The 24,154-nt window shown below is 36.1% G+C and overlaps 1 protein-coding gene across 2 annotated transcripts; it reads right to left on the reverse strand.

The window, feature by feature from the left end:
• Window positions 1–447: 447 nt before the first annotated feature.
• On the reverse strand, window positions 448–17,777 carry LOC113692721 (LRR receptor-like serine/threonine-protein kinase FEI 1). 2 transcript variants are annotated; one of them, XM_027211234.2, is made up of 14 exons: window positions 17,417–17,777; window positions 15,081–15,303; window positions 14,582–14,717; window positions 13,682–13,753; window positions 13,500–13,571; window positions 12,309–12,380; window positions 9,916–9,987; window positions 9,759–9,830; window positions 8,990–9,081; window positions 6,822–6,986; window positions 6,371–6,703; window positions 4,738–4,983; window positions 2,485–2,618; window positions 448–1,100 (listed from the first exon to the last, which is right to left on the reverse strand). In XM_027211234.2, the coding sequence occupies exons 2-14, from the start codon at window positions 15,175–15,177 to the stop codon at window positions 882–884; spliced, it is 1,782 nt and encodes a 593-aa protein (XP_027067035.1). In that variant the 5' UTR covers window positions 15,178–15,303; window positions 17,417–17,777; the 3' UTR covers window positions 448–881. The 2 variants fall into 2 exon arrangements, with proteins under 2 accessions (XP_027067035.1, XP_027067036.1); XM_027211235.2 differs by lacking the exon at window positions 9,759–9,830.
• Window positions 17,778–24,154: the final 6,377 nt, after the last annotated feature.

Here is a 24,154-nt window from a genome sequence, read left to right on the forward strand (position 1 = left end):
ATTTGAGGGCAAAGTATTATTATTTTACTTAAAAATAAATAGACCCAATAGAAATTTTGAGAAAGAGAGAAAAAAAAAAAAAAAAAAAAAAACGAGTAGACGTACTGCTGCAATTTGGCAAATTTGTATGGGGAGTACCGGTCGGGGATGAGTTAATCTAAAATTGAATGAATGAAATTAAGTATTATAAACAATATCTCAGTCCTTGTAATTTGGCAATGCTCTATAGATGCTTCTAGTCCTCGAACTTGCCGATCGACAATATGAAGAAGCTTAAATATCTAAAATTTGTTGACTTAAATATCTAAAATTGTTGCTTTGAAGTTTACATTTGTTGTGCCTATGCAAAATATTATTCCATCCAGTTGCGCGTGGCAAATCCACAGGCCCCAAATCATGTTCACATCGAAATCCCAGAGAACAAAGTAAAAAATGACTTGAAATAAGTTGGTTCACAAACCATAAAAAGATATATTACAAAAAAATTGGCATTACAAGGATCCTCTATCTGAGTTGACATGAAGTTAAATCATTTCATATACAAATAATTATAGGGGATTACATAAATTAAAGAAAAGAAAAAAGAAACAAAGGGAGGAAATTGTGTAGAGAAAAAGAGATGAGAAGGCCCCAGATCTAAATTGGGATTCCAAATGGAGAAGAAAAGGCACAATTCGCACAGTGATGATGAACCATTTGCTCTTGCGTCACTACCTGAGTATTTGCTATCATGAAGCTGCAGAAAACAATAAAAGTGCTTTCAAGTACTGCAGATTCTCAACCCCTTGTTCATCCTTTCTTCACTCCTGTGTTTGGTTGTCTAAGGTGGCAGAAGTATTGTATCCAACACGAATCTTTGCCCTTTCTTGTCAAAATTGCTTTCATTCTGAGGCTGAATCATAGAAGTCACTCGGGCATGGGGTCATGACCTCAGATTCAAGTATTTGAACTACCCTATGCATGGTAGGCCGATCCTCAGGGACACAGGACACACATTGAATGGCAACTGCTAGCAGGGCGTCAAAGGTTTCTGCCTGAACTCCTTCACAGTGTGGATCAACTATCTCACGTTGTCTATTCTCAGATATAAGAAAATTTAACTGCAAGAACACATCCCAAAATGCAATAATGTCAAATTCATGCAAACAGACAATCTAAGGACCCTGGTTGGTAGGATTTCGGCCCAGTAAAGGTTACGGAGTTTGAAAAGGAATAATCAGAATACAAATATTTTATACAATTGGTGTAGTAGTAAACTCTTTGCTTAACCAGAAAAGCACCAATTAAAACCAAAAAAAGCTTCCTACAATTTATACATCATCCAGTTACGAAGTCATATCTTAACCCTAAGGTTTCTGTTATATGATCATGCCTTCCAAATCCTTTCTGTATATGCAACGTTGCTGAAATATTCAGTAGCCCTCGTGGTCAACAAATAAAAACAGCAAAGAGAACCAAGCACCAAATTTAGGAAAAGAAAGTCCTTCAAAAAGCATCTTCCATCTCACAAACTCTAAATTCCATAGAATAGTGCTGGTACCTTGAGAGAACTCGAATTTTTAACTCAACGTACATATGTGCTGGTTGCCATGCTTATGTTTCTTAGTCACTGGATGAGGTCATAAACAAGTTGTAATTTAATTCAGGCACCCAAGCTTCATAATCTCTAGAGTGAATTGATTCTAAATTTCACCAGGGAATAAACAACCACTTCTTCCTGGTACATGATGGTGCCCTTTAATGTTACTGAGCATTTATATTTCCATAGAATAGTATCTAAAAATAAATTTAAGAGTCGACAGTTTGCTTAGAAATACTTATATCAGTATCCAATGCATTTAGCTCAAACTTCCAAAATCTCCTTTTCAAATATACAAAGAAGAAAGTTTCATGTACATCATAAAACAAATCCCACTCATATGCAGGTTATATGCGCACTATAATCAGCAAACAGCAATTATGTGGCAATTTTTTTAACTGTCTCATGCTAACTACAAAGAATGTTCACAAACAGCACAAAGATATGGCTAAAGCAAAAAAGAATGAATAATAAGTAAATAATCAAATAAATAAACATAAATAAAATGCCAGACACATCTTTTGGTGAAGACAGAAGAACAACTGAACCATAGCAGTTCCATTACTGGAGGCCAGAACTAGACGGTTAACAAGTTTTAAGGTACTTACATAGAGCAACAAGATACATTCAACAAGCAACCATACTGAATGAAAATCGACAAATCTGAAATAAAATGATATTCTGTAAAAGACACAACATACATGTTAGAAAGCATTGCAGACAAAATAATCGAAAACTTGTTAAGCACAATCAAGTAATTCGTGAAGCTAAGAATGTAGACCATTGCACTAGGGTCTGATATACTGTTTGCTCATACAACTTGATTTGAAATACCAAGGCAGGAACTTTAATATATTTAATTTGTCATCCAGTGCAATAGAATCAAAAGAAGAAAGCAGACATACCCAGCCAACAATGTTTAGCCCTTTCTCAATAAAGGAGGCATCAGTAGGCCGCTTTCCACTTACAACTTCAAGCACCAGAACCCCAAAACTATAAACATCAGTCTTCTCTGTAGCTCTACCACTCTGCATGTATTCTGTTCATAAAGTCAATCAGATTTTAGCAAGTCTGAATCCGAGGGCAATGTTTATCTTCATCAAAAAGAAGGAAAAGGGGAAAATACAGAGGCAATCAACAGCTTTTTCATGCGACCAAGATGAAAATAAGATCTTAAAACAACTCATTCTAATATTCATATCAGTTCTCTAATTTTTGGGCAAATCACACAGAATCCCCTGAGATAGATCAGACCTACACATTACTTCTTATGGTTTTCAAATCTATAAAAGACCCTTTTGTAATATGGACTAAGTGAAAATGTTAGGTTTCCATAAGTTTAAAAGTCAACACAAAAATGCCAAGAATTTTTCCATTGACATGATCAAAATGTCAGGTCCACCATTTTATTTATTTCTTCACCCAACCACTGCCTCCCTTCTCTGGCAAGGTGAGTCATGGCTGCAGTTCTCAAGAATATGCCATCTACTGCAAGTTAACTGGTCATTCACAATTGTTCCAGAAATGCACACAAGGAAATTACTGATTCAAAGAGATGCACTTAGATTCTACATGAGAAACTAACTAAAATACCTAAATCCCAGTTCCCCTAACCCACTCGACATTCTTCACCATGCCACTGTCCCATCCTTGACCCCTTTTTTCCTACCATCCATGGTAATACCTCCAGGTACTCCACTCTAAACACACAAACATCTCCAGATAGTGTACATTATTCACACATCCCCACCACCACCGATATTACCACTGTTGCCTCAACCACAAACTCTAAACCAGCCACTTTTAAGAAAATTTGAACAGATAAAATTTCATTGGGAAACAAGGGATCAGCAAAACCTGTTCCATTATGAAACAGAAAATGTGTTTTAAGTTTTACTTCTCTCGATTTCCCTCAGCCAATTTGCATCAGAAGCTTCATATTTTCAAAGCTGTCAGCTATACATTTCAGCCCAAACCTCCATGTCAACACCAAAGCTTGTCTTCAGCACCATGATTCACTGCAAAGAAGCTCTCAACATCTAACACTTGAAAAGGGAAAAGAAGAAATCCAATCGTTCAGCCAAAACAACTAAAACTTTGAAAGCCGACAAAGCCAAAAGCTTTGCAGACCAGTGGGAAGGCAATGATGGAAGTTATGAAGGGGGGAGAAAAAGAACGATGGCCAGCTTGCTTGAAAGCAAGGGGCGGTAAGTGGAGAGGAAGCCCAGCTAAGACGAGGAAGGGGCAGCGAGTTAACCAGGGTGGGAGGGCTTGCAATACTATCTCTCTCTCTCTCCTTCATCTAAAAAGGAGCCTTCTTTTCAGTTCTAATAATTAAATCATTTCAGCACTCAGATGACCAATAGATTCAGGTCAAATTTTTCAGTATTGGCCCCATCAGCTATAACAGAAAATTTAACATTTTCACTTTAACCTATACCAAAAGGTGGTCTTTTTGTATGTTTGAAAACCATGAGGCAATATATAGGTTCAATAGGCCATAGGGTTTTCTGTATCATACCCCTATTGATTTTAAGACTTATGGAATTGGGGATGTAATTGATTGGAGAAGATGCACAAAGGAGAACCATTTCAGTGGCTGTCATTGGTAAAGGATACAACAGGCTTTTAACATGCAAAAAAACAAGTAGACAGGAAACAAATGAAACAGGGGAAAAAAACAGTTCCAGATTCAAAACGTGAGTGTGCATACATATATTTGTATTTTTGGGTGGATAAATCAAGCAGAGCCAACATAATGCATTACACAAACAATAAAATACATAAAGAGACAAAATTGACGATTATCTGAGACAATCTCCTAGACAACATTTTTCATGCTTATTAATGTCTTTTCAGGTGAAGGGGTTGAAGTAGGACAAAAGTACTTTTCCTTTACACTTGTCTATACTTGAATAACCAGAGAGAAGAATTCCTCTGTGGCTGTTATTAAACACAGATCGTATAAAAAAAGCCATAACATAATCCATTCTGTACATGTCTCAAAGCACTCAAGTCACATGGAGATAGAACAAACATATATGACCGTACGAGTTGCTCTAATAAACTGAATTCAACAATGGATTTGAAGCCAGAGAACAGTCAAATTAGCCCTCCTGAATGCTATAAACCAGATGGAAAAAGGATGTCTCCCTTACCTGGGGCCAAATACCCAAATGTACCGGCTACAATAGTTGTTATATGGGATTCCTCATCCTCCAGTAGTTTGGCCAATCCAAAGTCAGCAACACGTGCCTCGAAACTGGCGTCAAGCAAAATGTTGCTAGATTTTATGTCACGGTGGATAATTCGAGGAGCGCAATCATGATGCAAATAAGCAAGGCCTTTTGCTGCACCCATGATTATATTGAGCCTTGCATCCCAATCCAGTTGCTCAGACTTTTCTGTACAAGTGGAAAAGTACATTGATGCAATCCAGGAATAAAGAATACTTGTATAACTTTCCAATAAGAATAGAAAATATAAAATCATCTAACAAAAAGGAAGGGTGAAAACAACCTTTAAACAGAAGAAAAAAGAACAAGAGGAAAAAAAAAAGATACAGTAGGGTTTTGATTCTCAATGTTATGTGAAACATGAGCATGGACATTAAGTCTGAAAAGTACTTGTACCTTTGGCATAAAGTAAGCATATCTGCTTCTTGCATTCTTAGGAACACAGTTGGCTTAGAATACAGGCAAAAACAATAGGCAAGGGGAACACATTACCATTTATGCCTCACCCTTTACTTCATAGAGTGCAAATACTTTGACATAGTTAATGCATTCCACCTGTAAGTTTCAATATGAATCGCCTAAACATACAGAAACATAGGCAATGCTTTACAGGGGCTAAATCTGTTTCTTTATGGACTTTCAATTGCTGAGCTGAGAAACTTGTCTGTAAATTTCTGTTTCCATCTCTTTGTACTAGCATTTTTTTTTCCATAAAACATAAAATCTCCCCATGAAGGAGAGATTCAGAAACAGTGATTCATGCCCCCAAGGATCAAGAGTTGATCGCCTGGACCTGGAAGAGACCTTTCAGATGAAATTATTTAACACATACTGCTTGCAGAACCAAATCCTTTTTTCTTTTAATTCTGAAGACTATGGAACGGGAACTTCGTGGTTTGGGAGAAAAGAGCAAGAAAGGGGAATATGGGGAGTGAGAAGCAGTTCTACGATGATATCTGACAATTGGGCTATTTATGCTTCTCAAATACACAACACTGCAATCATCGAATAGCTTCAGTTAAACACCAGTATATTGTCTACGATTTTTTGTGTATGGTGACCATTTCACGATGTCTTCATAAAATTTCCAGAATTTTGTTTACTTTAGGATTGGGATTTCAGTTCATCCAAGGAAGCAAGATTCCAGTACACCTCCAGCCATAGATTCAAAAGCAAGAAACACTAAAATTAATATTGATGCATTTTTTCCACAACTTTTATTTCTAAATCCCATAACCCATATATCTTGTTTCAGGTGATGCTTACTGCAAGCAAGACAATAACAGTGATCTTCATTACAGACGCCATATAAGCAATTATGTCAAAGATAATAAGGTCATGAATTTAGCAACTAACTGGGGATATAACTATAACCTAAAGAATTTTTCTGATAGGAACACCTTCCATCAAATTAAGTCTCATACAACCAAATAATCCATGTCTCCCCTATAGCATCACTTTCAAATGTTTATGCAAAAAAAGCACGTATTTCTACCTCTCCACAAGGAGAGCAAGGCGAGCAACAAACAGTAGCAGAAACAACATTTCAGCTTACCATGGAGAACTTCATCTAGGCTGCCTCCAGGAAGGAAATCATATATCAATAGCTTTGATGTTGGCGAATTGCAATATCCTCGCAGATTGACAAGATATCGATGTTTGATACTTCCAAGAATTTCAAGCTCTCTTTCAAAGAATCGATCAAACCCCTCATTCAACTTTAATATTCTTTTCAATGCAAACACATTGCCATCATCCATTGCAAGTCTGTAGACAGTTCCAAAGCCCCCAGAACCAATGATGTGTTCGTCATTCAAAGTCTCTAATTTTTTAATTATATCCTTGGAAGAATAAGGCAAGTCTCCATGAAACATCACAATTGATGCTCCTGGGACAACAAAAAGATTTGTATTTTAGTAATTGAATTCAATAGCACCAAGAAGCAAATAACTATGCGTAAAAGCACATAAACACCGTAAGCTATGGACAGATATTTAGATCAGCACCTCCACCGACAACCATTGCAAGGTTTTTTCCATCTGTTTTCCCAAGCCTTTTATACAAGAAACACCCCCAGAAACACATCAATGCCACCAGAAGCAATGCACCAATAGTAGCAGAGGCACTTATAAGCAGTCGGCCAGAATATTTCTTCTTAGCTTGGTTATCAGCTAAAATACCAAGAGAAATTTGTCAGTACAACAGGAATAAAGAGGGAGTAATCAAGCAAGATAAAAATGCAAAAGCGTGTCACCATAAACAAATGCATCTAAAATCGTATTAGCCTGACTATTTCTGTTGAGCTGGTTTAAATAACAATAAAACTGCAAGGGACATACTTCCAATAGGTTATTCAAGTGAATTTGAAACAAATTCTTCAAATGCTGAAAGAAGAACATATCAAATGGAAATCATGTTTTTTGAGTCAAAGGTTTACATCAAGGTAAAAATGTAACTAATCCAAGGTTATATGTAATCCAAACTATAAGTCTTAGTCTATTCACAAACATCCACAACAGCGCATCAACACAATCACGGTAAAAGAATTAAACACTAAAATTTAGCCCTCAAAATGATTTTTGAACTATGATAGGATGTTCAAAGATAGATTTACAAGATAGGAATATCATGGTGAAACAAGCAGCAACACTTATATTTGATGGCCATATGCAAGTTTCCCAACAAGAGGAACTGCAATACTAGTGTTCTTCACGTATACACATTTTTACCAGGTCCTGGCACTGCAGGTGTCAGTGCCTGTACATGTTTCAAAAACTACGCAGGCACTCCTGAATAAACATAGACATGATGCAAATAATCTTTACATCCATATACTCGTCCTACTGCCTCTACTTCCCCACTAGGGATGCAAATGAGCTGTGCTGAGACAAGCATTGCACTCATCAAGCTCAAGCTCAACTAAACGATATGTACTCAAACTTTGACTGAGACAAAGCATGCTAATTAATGAATGACCTAAAGCTTGGCAAGCATAAGCTCCACTATCATTTGAGCTACTTGAGCTTGAGTGGAATACATCAAGCCTTGCTATAATGTAGTAAATATGCTTTCAGAAGCTGGTTACTCTGGTTACTCTATTACAGATACAAAGCTCAACTTGGAGCTTTACCACCCAAGTACTTGACCTTGGCTCATATATTTACTCGAATAGCTGCAAATTCCATCGAACTTGGCTGCAGCTGAACAGCGTAAAGCTTTTGACCTAGCCTACCTTTAGTTGCTCACGAGCAGCTTATTTCATGTGCAGATGCATTCCAAAAAGAAGAAAAGAAAAAAAAAGTTATAAGGTATTGGAGGATGAGGATGAGAGAAACAGAGAACAAATTCTCAGGTAGAAGTGCAAGTCTTGGAAATAGAAACCATCCAGTAATGTCACACGACTTGATATGAGATATCCCAAGAGTTCTCTGTTTATGCATAATGAAGAAGCAGCATTTCCTCTGAGGAAGGGCTTTAAGTACTCATGTAAAAGAGAACATGTTTAATTTTTTTTTTTTAAAAAAAAACAAACACACACACACTGGATGCCTATGGTTTTTAGTGGAGTACAAAAATCTAGTGCGTGCATATACATTATTGTGGAATGAACTCTACTTTTGGATAAAGCTAAGCACGCTTATTGACAGAGTATACAGAGATTGCTAAGATGAAGCTCATTGTGGCACAGAAAGATAGAGCCTTTCTTTTGTTTTTTTTTTTTTTTTGAGCTGCACTCCTCTGGTGCATGATAATAAAATCTCCCCATTTTTGTCAAAAACAATTCACATTACGTGGCAATTGTATGGACTATTTGAAACATCAGCCAAAGCTAGACATTGTTTTGAAGATGAGGGCACTTGGGATGCCTGATGTTAACAAGCCTTATAGACTTTGAAGAGATTGAGAGGTGGTATGAAAAGATGAATCTTGCAGTTTTAGGTGGTGTAAGAGATGGAGAATGCAATAGTTGCTACCCTATGAACATCGTTATACAGTAAGCAGCCTTTTTTCTGAAACATTTTCTACTCCGTTCCAGTCCACCACTTAATTAAGGTTTTGCACCAAAACAGGTTGTGAAGGAAGAAAATTACCAAAGACATGGGAAGAAAAACAATAGGCAACAAAAAAAGGAATAGAAAAAAATTTGGTGAATATCTTATAACTGATAACTTACGAGAAACTGGACTTCCGGGAAATGGTCGAGAACCAGCACCTTTACATACTTTGTTGATCTGTTGACCACACAAATCACGATTTCCAACAAAGCTGCAAAACAAAATTTCAAATTAACATCTTATTTAAATGAACAAGCTTCTAAAAGATTTGCAGGCACATATTTGAAACCAAAAAGATGTTAGTGCAGCTATGGGATGGTTCCTATATTGTTGAAATTAACAAATAATCCTCAGCTATTGTCATCAGACATAATCCTCAATGACACTATCATTCAACAATCAGTACAAGTTATCAGCTATAACATTCAGATGAGATAAGTACAAGACAAGGTGGGGATAAGTCAAAATATACTGAAGAATATAGGAAATCACCAAAAAGCAAACACTGTATTCTGGTTTTCAATTTTCTTTGACTCTGCATGTCAAATGAAGCAATGTTGAGCACATGATTTCCATTCGTTGTTTTTGCTAACAGAAACTACAAATTTGTTGGATAATAGTACTTTCAGAATTGTTTATAGAGTGATTTTCAGTAGGTATAAAAAAAAGCCAGATATATATGTTACAATAAAAGATACATAAAAGTTGAAAAAAGACACAAACTCCCATACAGAAGCTAGTTAATACTTAAAACCAAGTCAGTCAAAGAAGTTCCAGTAACAAATGGGAAGAGGAACAGGTAAATCAAACGACAGATTTCAAACTAAATCTGAAAGCACATAGTATTCCTAATTGTCCAACTCAAGAATTAATAAGTTTAGTGCTTACGAATTATTACTGAAGGCAGTAAGATGACCATCAGATGGAATTTGCCCAACCAGGAAATTAGTCGACACATTGCTACACATATTGAAAGAAATTATACGTCAATGCTAGACATGAAGAAACTATTCAGAGCTGATCAAGATCCACAGAGAGTACTCACAAAAGTACAAGCTTGTTTAGCTTTCCCAGTGATGGTGGAATGCTTCCACTAAGGGAGTTGCTTGAGAGATCCCTGCAGTATCAGCATATAAATTGGCATTATACATGGGTTGTACACCAGGTCACATAAATTGTTTATGTCAATGTAGTCAATGCACAATGTCTCAAAAGATATCATCTAACATTAGTGGCAGATATTTAAGATTTTATAAAAAAAAATAAAAATAAAAACTTTCAACAAGTTCTCAATAAGAAAACTCTCAGATTCTTGAACAAGTAGGAAACACCATATTTGCCAGTTAGCATCCAACTGATATCTGTTTGCCAAAGCTGAAAAAAAGTCCATTTCTATTGCCTAATAACACTTTTCCATATGCATATAGCAAGAGGCGCTTTAATAGTTTAAACATTTTATCTCTCATTTATTTCAGCACTCATGTTTACGGATATTAAAGGCAGTCAATAAGTTTGCACATATAATGAAATAGAAACTTCAGAAAAATAAAGATGATTGCTTTTGAAAAACATGGCGCTCCCCTAAACATTTTTAAAGCAGAAAAATATCCAAAGGGCTGAAGATTCCTTTGATTTATTGAGTTAAAACAATATTTGAACTTTCCACTTAAGTCGAAATCTACTAGTTTTGTTTATGAACCTATCTCACAAATCCACTCAATGATTTAGGATATACACCTGCTCTCATATTCTCAATCTCATTTTTTGCTTGTGAGGCCGAGGAGAAAGACTATGCACAAGTGTTAAGTCTGTGATCAACAAAGTCTACATGATATTGGTATCCCAAATTTATGACCAAGAAGCATTCCAGTTCCCTCGCCCTACAAACCAAATTCTAAACTGGACAACAAGAATTTGTCAGTCGCTACAGCAAAAACAACTGCCAACTCCTCAGATACCTGGTGAATTGCTGACATATTGGAAAGAGGAAGTTTCATTGATTATAGCTTTCACCCAATAATTCAGTTTTGGAGCAAAATAACATAAGCTACTCAGTGAACTCAAATGTGGGCGCACAAGTGATATTCGTTGCAGTCATCAAATAGAAGCAATTAACCGGCTAGTCTTCTTCAGTCTTCAGGTAAATAATTCAATCAAGATCCTGGTTCTAGCATTTCAAAAATTTAGATTTCTACATAGACGTTATCTTTTGAACTTTCCAATTTTTATGAAACTAGCAGCCTACAGATAACATCATCCTTAAGGATGTAACTTAGTTCCATACTTGCTTCACTTCATTGGTTATGTAACTTTGAAGTGTTAGCCTGAATTTTTTAAAATTTTCAAGGCACGTCGGTTCTGTTTTTTGAGGCTAATATTTTTTTCCCTTTCATTCTAGGCAAGAGGGAGTCCACTAGTGGAGGAATGCATACAAGAATTTTCTACCACAGCACACCAAGTGTTTCATCATCCGTTAAGACACCATCAGTTCACATGCACACATGCAAAATCTTCTATGCTACAAGTCCTGAGTTTGACACAATGCCAATCGAGAATTCATATGCCTTTTTAACAAATATTTCATGTAATTAAGCAACACCAAATGTTTGATTCAAACCACTAATGAAAACAGAAATGAGAGTTGTTGACAATAGTGGCAATGATTCAAACCGCTAATGAAAACAGAAATGAGAGTTGTTGACAATAGTGGCAAATACGGACAGATGCATAGTCTGAACATAATCATATCATGTGTAAGAGTATCCTACGATAGCTGGCTGCAACATGCTAATCACTCGTTCAACGACTTTTAAAATTTTCAACCCATTTTTTCATATAGTAATAGACCCTTAACATTCATTAAAATCTCTTATTTTATTGTCCCTTGTTCCATGGCATATGGCTTATTTCCATCTTGACAAATATATGTCAAATAGCTTCCAATAATGTTTCATATAGCATATCCAAAAACTATAGCAATTCATCTTCTACATTTTAATTTCTTTGTGATGGGCTTGTACTGCTCAAAAGGATTAAAAAGAAACTTAGCTATAGTTTTGCCAAACATTGGCATTTTCACTGAGTAGTTTTGCCAAACATCAGCATTTTCACTGAGTAGGTTTCACAAATGAACATAATAGTTCCAAGTAGAAACAGGAGGCAATAAAATCAAGGTTTATCAAGCTAGTGCACACTAAGATAAAGGAAGAAATTTTATTATAAAGTGTTTAGCAAAAGATAGGGCAACCTCCTTCAACCACCAAAATCACACGTGTTCAACCAAGCTAGCAAACTTTCAAGTTGAAGTTGGGATCAAAGGAAAAAAAAGAACTATACTTTTTGGGAAACCATCTGAGGCAAGGAAGAAAATTAAGCATAAAACAAGAAATGAATACAACATTAAAATGTTACAATTAGAAGGATTAGATAGTAACTCACAGATTTTCTAGCTCAGAAATATTTCCTAATTCACTGGGAATCAATCCACTCAAGTAATTACCCTGCAAAAACCTGCACACAAAGATAGAATAAGAAAAACTTGTGAATCTGAATTGAAGCTAAAGAAAATGCCTTCTAGAGTTGAACAGACAAGTTCTCCATTGCAATTCTTGTTTCTATGGTCATAAATGTTTGTAAGGGTTGGGTGGGCATGTCAAAAAAAGCAGGACAATGTAGGATTTATCACACAACAGAAGGAGAAGCTGCATCAAGCCAGGAACTATCAAGAAATAGTTAGTTAAAACCAAGACAAAATCCAAAAACTAGGCAAGAGGAGATTCTAAATTAATAAACAGAGAAATTGATTTTAAAGATTTGTCCTCTTACCAAACTATCAGAGATCTCAATGATTTGCAGCGATTTTCATTAGAAATTTCTCATATTATTTGCAATGTAACTTTGTGCTCCCAACTTCAGTTCTCATCAGTTTCAGTCTTCATTAGCTCACAACCCCAGATGCACTTGCAAAGTTCAGTGAGGTATAAAATAGACACATTCATGGGGCATGATTTTCTCATCGCCTATTAAGCCAAGATAAATAGCTCCATGATATCCCATTACAGGGAAATATGATAGTCTGAGAACACTACAATTACATCACTCCTGATAGCAAACAAATGACTTTTGGCTAAGTTACATAGAAGATAAAAATGTATAGCAAACCTCAGTTGCAGTAAGACACAAAAAGAAAGACGTTCAGAGAGAAGAAAACAGACAAAATGTCATACTAATATTCTCCAATATTAGTACAACTCTTTCAAGGGAAAATGTGCTTCATGTACAATATGAAGGAAACAGAGGTTAGGTTCACAGCCAGATATGCAGATCCACCCATGGCAATTTAACTAAAACAGTCCAATGAAAGGTTAGTCCACAACCAGAAATCAATCACACTATGTTAATTAACGACACAAGCATTTAAACTCTCTTAGACCATGGGATCACTAGAAAATCTGGAAAAACATCTAGGTCATCCATCCAATAGCTTGTCACAGTAAGCATCCATGATTTCAACTATTTTGTCGCATCAGCTAATAACTAGGTCAAGCATTCTTATAATGATGATGAGGAGAAAGAGGACAGGTAACAGCAAAGCAAATAATTATATTTAAAAATTAATCATCAACTTACAATGATCCCAAATAGGTGCAATTTCCTATGTCTGAAGGAATTGTCCCATAAAAGTTGTTGTCATGAAGAGCTCTACAAAGAAATATTTCGTCTTAGCATTGCACAAGTAACGATAAGCATGCTGATAAATAAAAATAAAATTTTAAAAAATGAGAAAGATAGAGAGAGAATAAGATACATACAGAAATTGTAATTGGTCTAGCTTCCCAATATCTGGTGAGATAGATCCACTCAACTTATGACCAGGGAGACTCCTGGACAAGGATGGGGATAAATGCAAAACCATGATTATGCAAGCAATCAGCAATAGACTAGACCAAATGAGCATACATTGGGCTACAGAAGTTAAAGAAAAACTAAAACCAAGTGAAAGACAAAGACAGTGAAGTAAAAAATTATCACTTATCAATAGCTATAAGAAAAGCAACCTATTACACAATAAGAATCATTGTTCCACTAATATTTCAGATACCATTAAAAAAGTTCATACATTTATTTCAGTCAACACAAACAGATTCTCAACATTTAGCTTACACTTAAGAAAGGTCTGGACATCAGCTACAGATACAGCGTTGACATGATTAGCAGTGAATCCAGAATTTGTGTGGCTGAGGATTGTATGGTGAAATGAAGAAATATAACAACCACATATAAAATTTAGATTGATTTATCACCACTTCCCGCTTGATGTAGCCCTCTGACAGAGATCGGAAGAGAGATAAGGTTTGACTGACAGCAACCAAAGCCAAAAGAGAAAAAAAACACTACTACATATTTTACAAAGACCCATCTTCAGGCTTTTAAAACAATCACTTTCAAAAAACTCTCTTAAAAGATCAAAAGAAAGGACATGCAAAAGGATAATAAGGTTACAGGATTACAGCAGGTAAAGGACGTTAAAGACCAAGATACAAGCAAACATGTGATACTGTCCTAGTGGTAGTTAATTAGGAAACCATTCACATCCAGACATATACACACGTCTTCCCAGGTGATTTTAGGATCAATGACTTTACTGGTACAAAAGTAATAAGTTCATCATTGAATTTTAGAGAAAATTAGAGGCTAGAATAAAAACTCACAAGGATATAACTCTCTTGGATTTTGGATCACATTTTACTCCTTTCCACCCACATGGATCAGGATCCTCTGGTCTCCACTGCTGGATAACACCATCCGAACTAAGAATGGCTGTTCTAAAATTGACGAGCGCTTGACCTACAAATCACAAAACATGTGTTGAAAGGACCATATCATTTTGTTTTCATTCCTTAGCTGGTCAGCATGCATGATGTTGTCAATCATAACTGCAAGCTCTCAATAGCGCATGGTACTGTATGCTAGTTAGGGTCCAGAATGTTCACATGGTAACCTTAAAAGTTGAAAACAAAACTATATCCTGGGAATTGATAAAAAGTCCCATCAGATTAGGATGAAAAATATATTCATGAACCAGCTAGGTAAATTGAGGCATCCACAACAGCTCTAGACTTTCAACTTTTTTTCTTCTTTGAATATCCTTAAGTAAAATGATGATACATCAGCATAGACACCTTCTTATTCACAAGAACCATTACTCACCATCCGGACTAAGTGTCCGAATTTCCTTTGCCAATGTGCAAAGTAGTAGAATGCATTGAAGCAACGGCCACTGAAAATTCCCAAAGAGACTGCTCATTGTGGCACTGGTCAAGCATAATAATGTTATGACAAATCATCTAATGTACCAGACAGTATCAAGTCTCTCGCAGACATATAGCTATCAAGTTTATCGATCTGCAAACCGGCCACCAAAAAGAAGTCCCTGGAGAAAAGGGAAAAGCATTAGATTTTAAACAATGATAACCATGTCTACAAGCCCCAAAAATTTATTCAATAGATATATGAAAATCTTAAACTAAAACTGATAAAACTAACATGTATTCTTTATTGTATTATAACCTTAACAGGATAATAAAAATACATTCAGCAAACTGGGACAATGTTTACGTACTTGATTTTGAGTCACATAAAATCAGTCAAAGGATCTACATAAGTCGGCATCAACGCTTACCCCAATATTAAACAAGAAACAGATTAGCGTTTTGAAGAAGTCATAGACAAATCTTTAACCTCAAAAGACCTACTCTTTCACAGGACAAACCCACAAAACTGCCATCAAAACAACCATCCAAAGACTCCCATTTTTTGAATACACTCTCCAGCCTTCTTAATGGCACGTCAAATTAGTAAATAGACTCATAAAGAATCTACTGATGTGCCAAATATCAAGATCCAACACCATCTATAGATGCTTAGTTACCACTTCATCTTCAAGCTCGACTTATTGGGGAGGTAAACAAGTTATTTATTAAATGAATGCAATTAATCTACCAACAGCAATTATTAACATGTGGCAGAATCTACCATCTTTTAAATCCTGGAAGTCGTTGTCAAGTCAAATTACATGCATATTATCCTCGTTTGTGAAATGCAGTATAAGCTGAGCTGAGGCATTTATAATATCACATACAAATGGTTAGATTGGCTGCCAACTATCTTAAATACTAACAAGATAGCAAATAAAGAAATAATAACAATTGGTTCCTCATCTATGAAACACTAAGTGACTAGCATGGCTCTTCTGCAATTATCTTGTTGTTGAGGAAAAACTAGAGATACTATAGCTTCAATCTTACTTTCAAAATTACAACCCTGTACATGCCAAACTGAAATTTATTGCACAAGAATTGGGAGTTAAGAAAATTTAGCTTTAGGTGCAAATTTGCATGTCAAAACCATGTACATTGATGTTACTGCAAGACCTGTATTGGTGAGCATCATCTATCGAGATGTAGCCCTACAAGTGATGAGGTGTAAAATTTCTTGCACTCCTTTATAAGTGCAACGTGAATGTTAACACCGAACATTTAGAGTGAAACATTTCCAGACAAGATAGATGAGTTCATTGATTACGCTCCAGAACATCCTTAGTTTTGTTCATTCTCTGAAAACCTAAACATACCCCAATTTTTATGTGCTCCTGAAGTGTCCTCGAGATTGAGGTCGAACAAGTAACTCCTTATTCAACTATGTAAAGCTGTTTGACTAGTAATTTGAGTATGACCTTTAACTCAATACACATTACAGTCATATCATCACAGACTACTAGATATTCTCTTCCATGTAAATTGTAACTCTTCTTTATCAAAAGCCTAGAAGCACCCAAATTTCTGAAATTGATAATATCCTATAACTTATCTCATCCCCCAAGAATTAAAAATTCCGTTCAAATCCAACCATATGAACTACCACATCCCAAAATAGTATAGACTGTCATTCTAATTAAGAAAAAGAAATGCATAAAACAATCTGATAACAATCCAAAACTATAAGCACCTTTCCAAAGTACATAATTAAAGACACTCCTGAAATGGATGCTAAGCTTATAATTCGCCTGCTTTCTGTGGGAAATCATGTCCTTTAACTAACATGGTCAGTTTGCCTCGTGTCAAAATAGACTACATTCCATGAGAAATTAACCTACACCACAGCTCAAAATCAGCACCCCAATGGGCTCTGTTCAGAATATTCATCTAATGCCTCAAGCGCCAACCAACCAATAGCTCAAATGTAGAACTTCATCAGACTCTATTAAGGAAAAAAGGTAGTACTAAAAACGAAAACATTTTTACTAAAATTTTAAAAAAAATGTAATATCAGCAAAATTACAACCTTTGATGCAAAAAGTACGACAACTCAGCTCATTAATTTACCCTTATTCAACCTCACTATTACTCTGACTCAAACCCTCGAAAAAAAACTAAAGAACACCACCACAATCAATGCAAGTTACTGTTAATTCACAAACTACTACTAATATAAACTCAAAAACCAAAGAAAAAAAAAAGAGAGTCAATTAAGCAAACGCACTATACCTGGAAATGGGTAGATTTGATCTGGGCCTAAAAAATGAAGCTGAAAAAAACCCAAAAAAAGGTGAAATCTTCTCCTCGATTCAAAGTGCAGAGTTAGAGAGAGTGAGGTTGAGCTGTAAAGTCCTCTCCAAGTTAAATAGCTAAAAAACAAAAACAAAAACAAAGGACAAAATACAGAGCCCCTTTTTCTAGCTTTATCTATCTTCAATGTCTCAATCGGTCTGGGAACTGGAGCGAGGTCAGTGTGTGTTGTGTGTGTAGATTTGGGGGCAAGAAATGAGTGAGGGAGTGAATGAGTGATGATGGCTGCGCTGGTGATTCTTCTACTGGTGCTGGGTGGGAATTAAAAGTGGGGAGCATCAATCAGGCCAACGAGATATGCAGTGTAACTAGAGTGGGTTCGCTCGTGTGAACAGGACTCGCCGCACGTGCCGCCGACGCTTGTGTTGTGTCCGAGGAGCAGAGATAAGACGCTAGGAGGGATTTTGTAGATTTATTATTAGAGGAAAAAATTTGGGGAGCCCTTAAACTATTATCGTTGTCAACTTTTGGCCCCTCATCTAAAATTTGTTTCCGATTGATCCTTAAAAATGCATACTTTGAGGACTTCCGATGACTTTGAACACAAATCTGACCGGAATTAAAGGGCATTTTTGTCTGTTCATGTTTTGCAGATTTGTGCTTAAATTCATCGGAAATTGCAGAAGAATCAGGGATGGAAGACATATCCGGGTAGAGTTCAGAAATCATAGATCCAAACCAAGACGAAAGATCCGAGGGATTATAATGAACGGTCTCGAAAACCAGATGGGATAAACTATCATTTTCAGCATTACCAAAAACCTCTTCAAGTTGCTCAATCTTTTGTGCAACTTCAGCCATATTTGATGCCTTGACTTTATAGCCCAAAACAGCCAAAAGCTCATCATCTTGCCGGTCAGACTCATCAACCAGGGGCGGAGGGAAGGGGGGGGCCAGGGGGGGCAACCGCCCCCCCTCCAATCGTTAAAAAAAAAAATTTTTAAGTAAAAAAATTTTTATTATATTGTTTTGCCCCCCCAATTATTGATAAAAAATTTCACTTTGCCCCCCTCCAATTGTTATAAAAAAATTTCTAAGTAAAAAAAAATTTTCTTATAGTGTTTTGCCCCCCAAAATATTGATAAAAATTTCACTTTGCCCCCTCCTAAGGACCCAAATAATAATGTTTGAAAGTTATTTGGATTTTGTCTAAATAACAGAAACTCGCCCCCCCTAATTGCAATTCCTAGCTCCGCCACTGTCATCAACCCACATCTTCCCTTTGCTTTGGCTTCCTCCTCCTGCAGAGCTGCAACTCGCCATGGTGCTGTAATAGCTGCCACTTCCCGTTGAACTCCCCCCCCACCTGAATAGCTACTTTCCTGGACTTGCACTCGTGTTGCTGCTGCTGATGGCTACTGTAGTTTTGGATGGTTTCTTTTCATTTTCAGTTCTCCTTTAATTCCGGTCAGATTTGTGCTTAAAGTCATCGGAAGTCCTCAAAGTATGCATTTTAAATTGTTTAAGGATCAATCGGAAACAAATTTTAGATGAGGGGTCAAAAGTTGACAATGACAATAATTTAAGGGCTCCTTAGATTTTTTTCTCTTTATTATTATTGTTAATAAGGGGGAAAATATTCATAAAAGACGGTATCAAAATTGAAAACAAAAGATAGATTTTATTGCATTTAAAGGTATGGATTCACGAGCGTAAGAGCTTGCTTGAACTTAGGTTCACTAATCAACACAAGCTAAACATGAATAGCACTTAATCTTTGTTAAACTTTCTCAAAGTGTAAAATTTTGCACTTGTCTTAGAGCTTAGCTACACTCACATGAAATGGATACTTATGCGCGAAAAAGTTAAGTTAATTGAGCTTGATTTTTGGTCATCTCAATCAACGGTGAATGCAAAGGATTTCTATTTAATTTGACTTGTTTAAACTCTTAGTCATAGTTATTAAATATGGCTAGAACAAGAAACCAATGAAAATGGTGGGTTAACAAGTTACTAATACAACCATACAATTAAATTAGTGTGGTTGAACCGGGAAATTATTATAATATTAATTTTTGATTAAAATATCGTATTCAATGATTTTTTAATACAAATATATTCTACAAACATTAATGCACTATGTTACAGCAAATGTTTATTAATTTTGGATAAACTATAAGATAATTAAATACTTCTAGGATTAGGAAAAAATAAATTTGACGAGTAAACTTTAATTTTTTTTAAAATATATGAGTTTTCTAAATAAGTTTACTTATGATAATATATAAACTGTAGACACCAAATTTTTAATTTATTCTTATTCTTATTTTTAGTGATAATTATTTTCTATTTTTTATTTACTAATCTCATGATTTTTGTTTCAGGCATTTTTTTTAGCATTTTATAGTAATTTAGATTATTATTATTTATTATTTTATTCTAGTTTTTCTATATTTATCGTTGCTCATTTAGTCGTTTAATTTTATTTTAAGACTTTGAGTATTAGGATTTGGCGGAAAAAGAAAATTGTTCAAAAAAATATGCTTTATATTTGATTTAACTAATAAAAAAAAGAAAAGAAAAGGAAAAAGAAAACCAAGCTCATGCACCAGAAGCCACACAGGATCCGAGCCCATTCCTTCATATTATATTTCCAGGCAAAAAACAAAACAGCGGAGAGTGCTGCAATTTCTTCGGCTTTGTAATATTTTGTTAAGTTCCTTTATTTTCATTTTTTCTCCTCCGTCTGATGATCTCAATAGAAAACACTTGGCTTGATCCACGGTTTACTAGAAAATAGGAAGATCTAAGGTTGTAAAAAATACAAAAAAAAATGGAGTTCTTTCGGGCCTTAGATGCTAGGTTTCGGGAGTGAGTTTCTGATATAAAAAGCTGAGCAAAGGAAGAAAAAAGGGGGGAACAATTGGAAGAAGAGTTTTGGACGGCTAGGCAGAAGAAAGAAACAAGAGTGAGGTACGGTGGCTAGGGTTTGGGAAATAGAGATCAGTGACAACTGAAGGGGAGTTTTGGGGGGAAAAAGAGAGTAGAGGCGGCGGCTAGGTCTAGAGAAAGAGAGCTTAGTGAGAGTGAGAGATAGGGAGACTGTGGTGAAAAAGCTGGGAAAAGAATGAGCTGGAAAAAGATTCAAAGCTGGGGAGAGAGCTAAAAAGAGTGAGGAGGAGGGTGACGGCAGAAGCTTGAACACGTTTGGCAAGGGATAGGAAGAAGCCACGGGCAGCGAAGATCTGTGGGAGAAACGAAGCAAAGAAGCACTGAGCAAGCTTCGGCCGAGAGAGAAAGCTGAGAAGCAATAAATACACTGAAAAACTAAAGCTTTCTCCAGATCAGGTTCTCCCTTTCTTTTGATCTTGCCATTTCAGTTCCTTGTTCCTGTTTCAGTCCACCGCTTCTGTTTGTCTTTACAGTCTATTTTACGTTTCATTGTGTCTCTTTAGTGCGTGAGCATAGGATGTTGTTTTGCTGAACTTTTGTTCTGTGTAGCCTTTGGGGAATGTTAAGCTACGGAAGCTGCAGAAAGTAGCAACGAAAAATTGTAGAAAAGTTTCTAACTTTGATTGTTCTTTATTCAGAATTTTTTGGCATATATAGATCTAGATTGGGGCTTTGTTCGGACTAGGTTTTTGGGGGGGAAGAATTACAGTAACTGGAATTGTGTTTGTTTTGTTGCTTGGTTCAAACATGAGTTAGGTTGAGTTAGGGGCACTAGTTGATGCATCTACAGATTCATTGGGGTGTTGAATGTTTCATATACATGCTGATTTTGTAGGAAGGAAGTTGAGCAAAATCTGTTTTTTAGTTAGGATCGATTCAAGTTGTTCCTTATGTACCCTTGCTGCATTTTTCATATGGATACATTTTCTAACTTATTGGATGGTGAAATCCTCTTTGATGACTATGACTCATGCCCAGAAACTATGCGGCAAAAACTCGCTGTTTTGTATTTCCATTCGCTAACTGGTTTCCCCTTTTCTTGTTTGAGTACTTGCATGCCCACGTTCCTGTCTCCTTTGTTCCCCTGGATCACGTTGGTTTGCATCGAAGTTTATCACGGGGTTGATGATTGGTTCATAGTGATTGGATTCCACTTTTCCCAAGCATTTGAAAAAATTCACTGTGTTTATTTTGCCCACCTACTGTTTCTATGTTTACTCGATGGTATCCTCTTGCTGTGAGCAGTTTATCTTGAGTTCATAAAGTAAAGAACTTGGCCTGGGTTTGGGGACCAGAGGCTCAAGGTTTATGTCGGTTTGGTTGTTGGTGTTCTGTGAACTTTTTGTAAAATATCCGTTTGGGTTTGAGCTGCAAATTTGCAGCAGAAAATTGCAGAACATCTTGCCGAAGCTGGCATGCTTGAAATGATCGAGCTTCCTTGACTTCCTTGCTTATGATCTTCTTGTAATGACCTAGCTCTGTCCCTCATACCTTAAGGTTCCTTTGTGTTGCATGAAATGGTCACTCCCATGTTTGCTAGAACCATCTCTTGCCCAAATGCTATTCAGTTTGCAGCTTTATGAAGTCCATAGCTCATGAAGTTGTTGCACAGCAACCCATCTGATCCACGCACCATTCGCATTTGTTAAACATTCATTTGGGTTGTAATTGTATCCTCATATCAGTGTCCCATTCCTTCGTTTCATCATGTTAGTTTCTGAAGTGTATGAAGAAAAGCTGCATTTCATTCTTATGTCTTTTGCTGCTTTTTCTTTTTCACGAAAACAGCCCACAAAGCTGGGTTTTCATCACCTTGTTTGCATACTCAATCTTGTGTCAATGGAGGTTATAGAAGAATGGATGCAGCGTGAGCTTTGTTCAAGCCTTTGCCATTTTGCTGGTTTGCTAAAGAAATTTGCAAAAAAAAAAAAAAGTAACTTCGGCCTGCCGAAATTTATTGCAGAATGCTTGTTTGATTTGATCGTGGGTTGTTGCATGGAATTTGCATGCAAAATAACTTCTAAAAATTGCAAATTAACCTCACATGTTTCTCCTCGTTCTATAAAGGCCCAATTATGTTTTAATTTCTTGCAATCAAGTCCTAGAATAATTGCAATTTCAATCATTACTTGACCCTTTCTTTGCTCTTGAACCTTTAGAGTTCCCAAAATGTTTTAATTGGGCTGAAGTGATTGGTTAATGTTTGCAATTGGGTCCTTGATAATTTTTCTATTTTTAGAATTTGATCAATAATTTACTTTCTTAGAAATTATGCATTATTTGATTTCATTTAAGTCGTAATTGGGAGGGATTTGATGATTTTGTTTATACTTTACTATTTAATTGGTGCCTTGACCCTTTTATTGTTTTGAAACTAATATTTCCTTCATTTCATTACCATTGCAAGGGAGGTAACCTCTATCTCTTTGATTTTATTTCTCTTATGTGCTCCTACGTGCTATGTGTGAATATGCATGCTTTAATTCATTTTTTTATGTTTAATCACCTGTTTTACTTTTCTTTTTATTTTTTTTTGCTTTCTTTAATTGGCAAGTCATTTGAGGGCATTTGAATCCCAATTTGTAGCTAGGTTTTGGCTCCTCTCTTGAAGACATGTCTTAACTAGTCAATGTAATAGTTAGGATTTACTTTTATAAGTCCTTTCCCCCTCTTAGATTGTAGTAGGGCTCCCCTCAAATGTAATAGTTAGGGTTTTTTTATTTGCTTTATATTTGTCTTGTGTGTTTTTGCATGCTTATGTGTTGTGTGTTACTTGGTTTCTTAGGGCCTTGCATCTAGATACCATGCTTATCTGTTATGTGCTATATGTGATTTATGTGTTTAATTGCTTTATTATGCTTTACATGATTTATTTGATTGCAATGAATGTGTGACATCACCACACTAGTCCAACGCTAGTCGTGGTCCTCTTCTCGAATCCATACTAGTCCAATGCTAGTGGTGGCTCTTTGTTCCGATTTTCCACTAGTCCAACGCTAGTGAGAATTTGTAGACATGGGCTAGTCCAACGCTAGACCCTTAGGAGCCTTTCGAGCATTAGATCATGGTTGTGTGATAAAATCACTTCATCTCATGCATATTTTCACTTTTTAGGGTCTTTTATCATTTTTTGCATGACATCCCTCCTTATACGTATATCCCTTCCCCCATATTTTCCCTTATATGTATATTCCTTACCCCTCTGTATGAAACATGACATTAGACTTGCATTTCATCTAAGTATTAGACCTAGGATTAGTACATTTGCTTGACTAGACTAGGAAAAACTCCTTGGATATGGGATATGGACGAGTTTGGCTTTCTAGCTTTAGCACGCTCGTATTCCCTCTATTAAAGGGAACATTGAGTCACGAACATAAGTCCCCCGCACCCATTATGATGCATTCCTTGAGGTCATACACATTTGTATATTATTATTTTCTTTACTTTTTCTTTCTTTCGAGTCTCATGACTTTCATTATTCGCGACTTCTTCAAAGAGTCCACATTGGGCATCACAATCAATGTGATTGGCATCAATTGAGTTTTGAAGATACATTTCAACCCCCCGATACCCTCTTAGGTCTAGGGTTTGCATTCATATAGTACATCCAAATGCGATAAATCTTTAGATTAAAATAAGAAAATTTTTGACTAAATCGCGCAACTAGCCTTGGCTAGGTTGAAAGGGTGCCTTGGATTCTTATCCTTGCCTTCTCTTTCTTCAAATGCGACTCCCGAATCTTTTTCTCTGATTTTCGTAGAC

This window comes from Coffea arabica, chromosome 8c, assembly GCF_036785885.1.
Source record: "Coffea arabica cultivar ET-39 chromosome 8c, Coffea Arabica ET-39 HiFi, whole genome shotgun sequence".
NCBI lineage: Eukaryota > Viridiplantae > Streptophyta > Magnoliopsida > Gentianales > Rubiaceae > Coffea > Coffea arabica.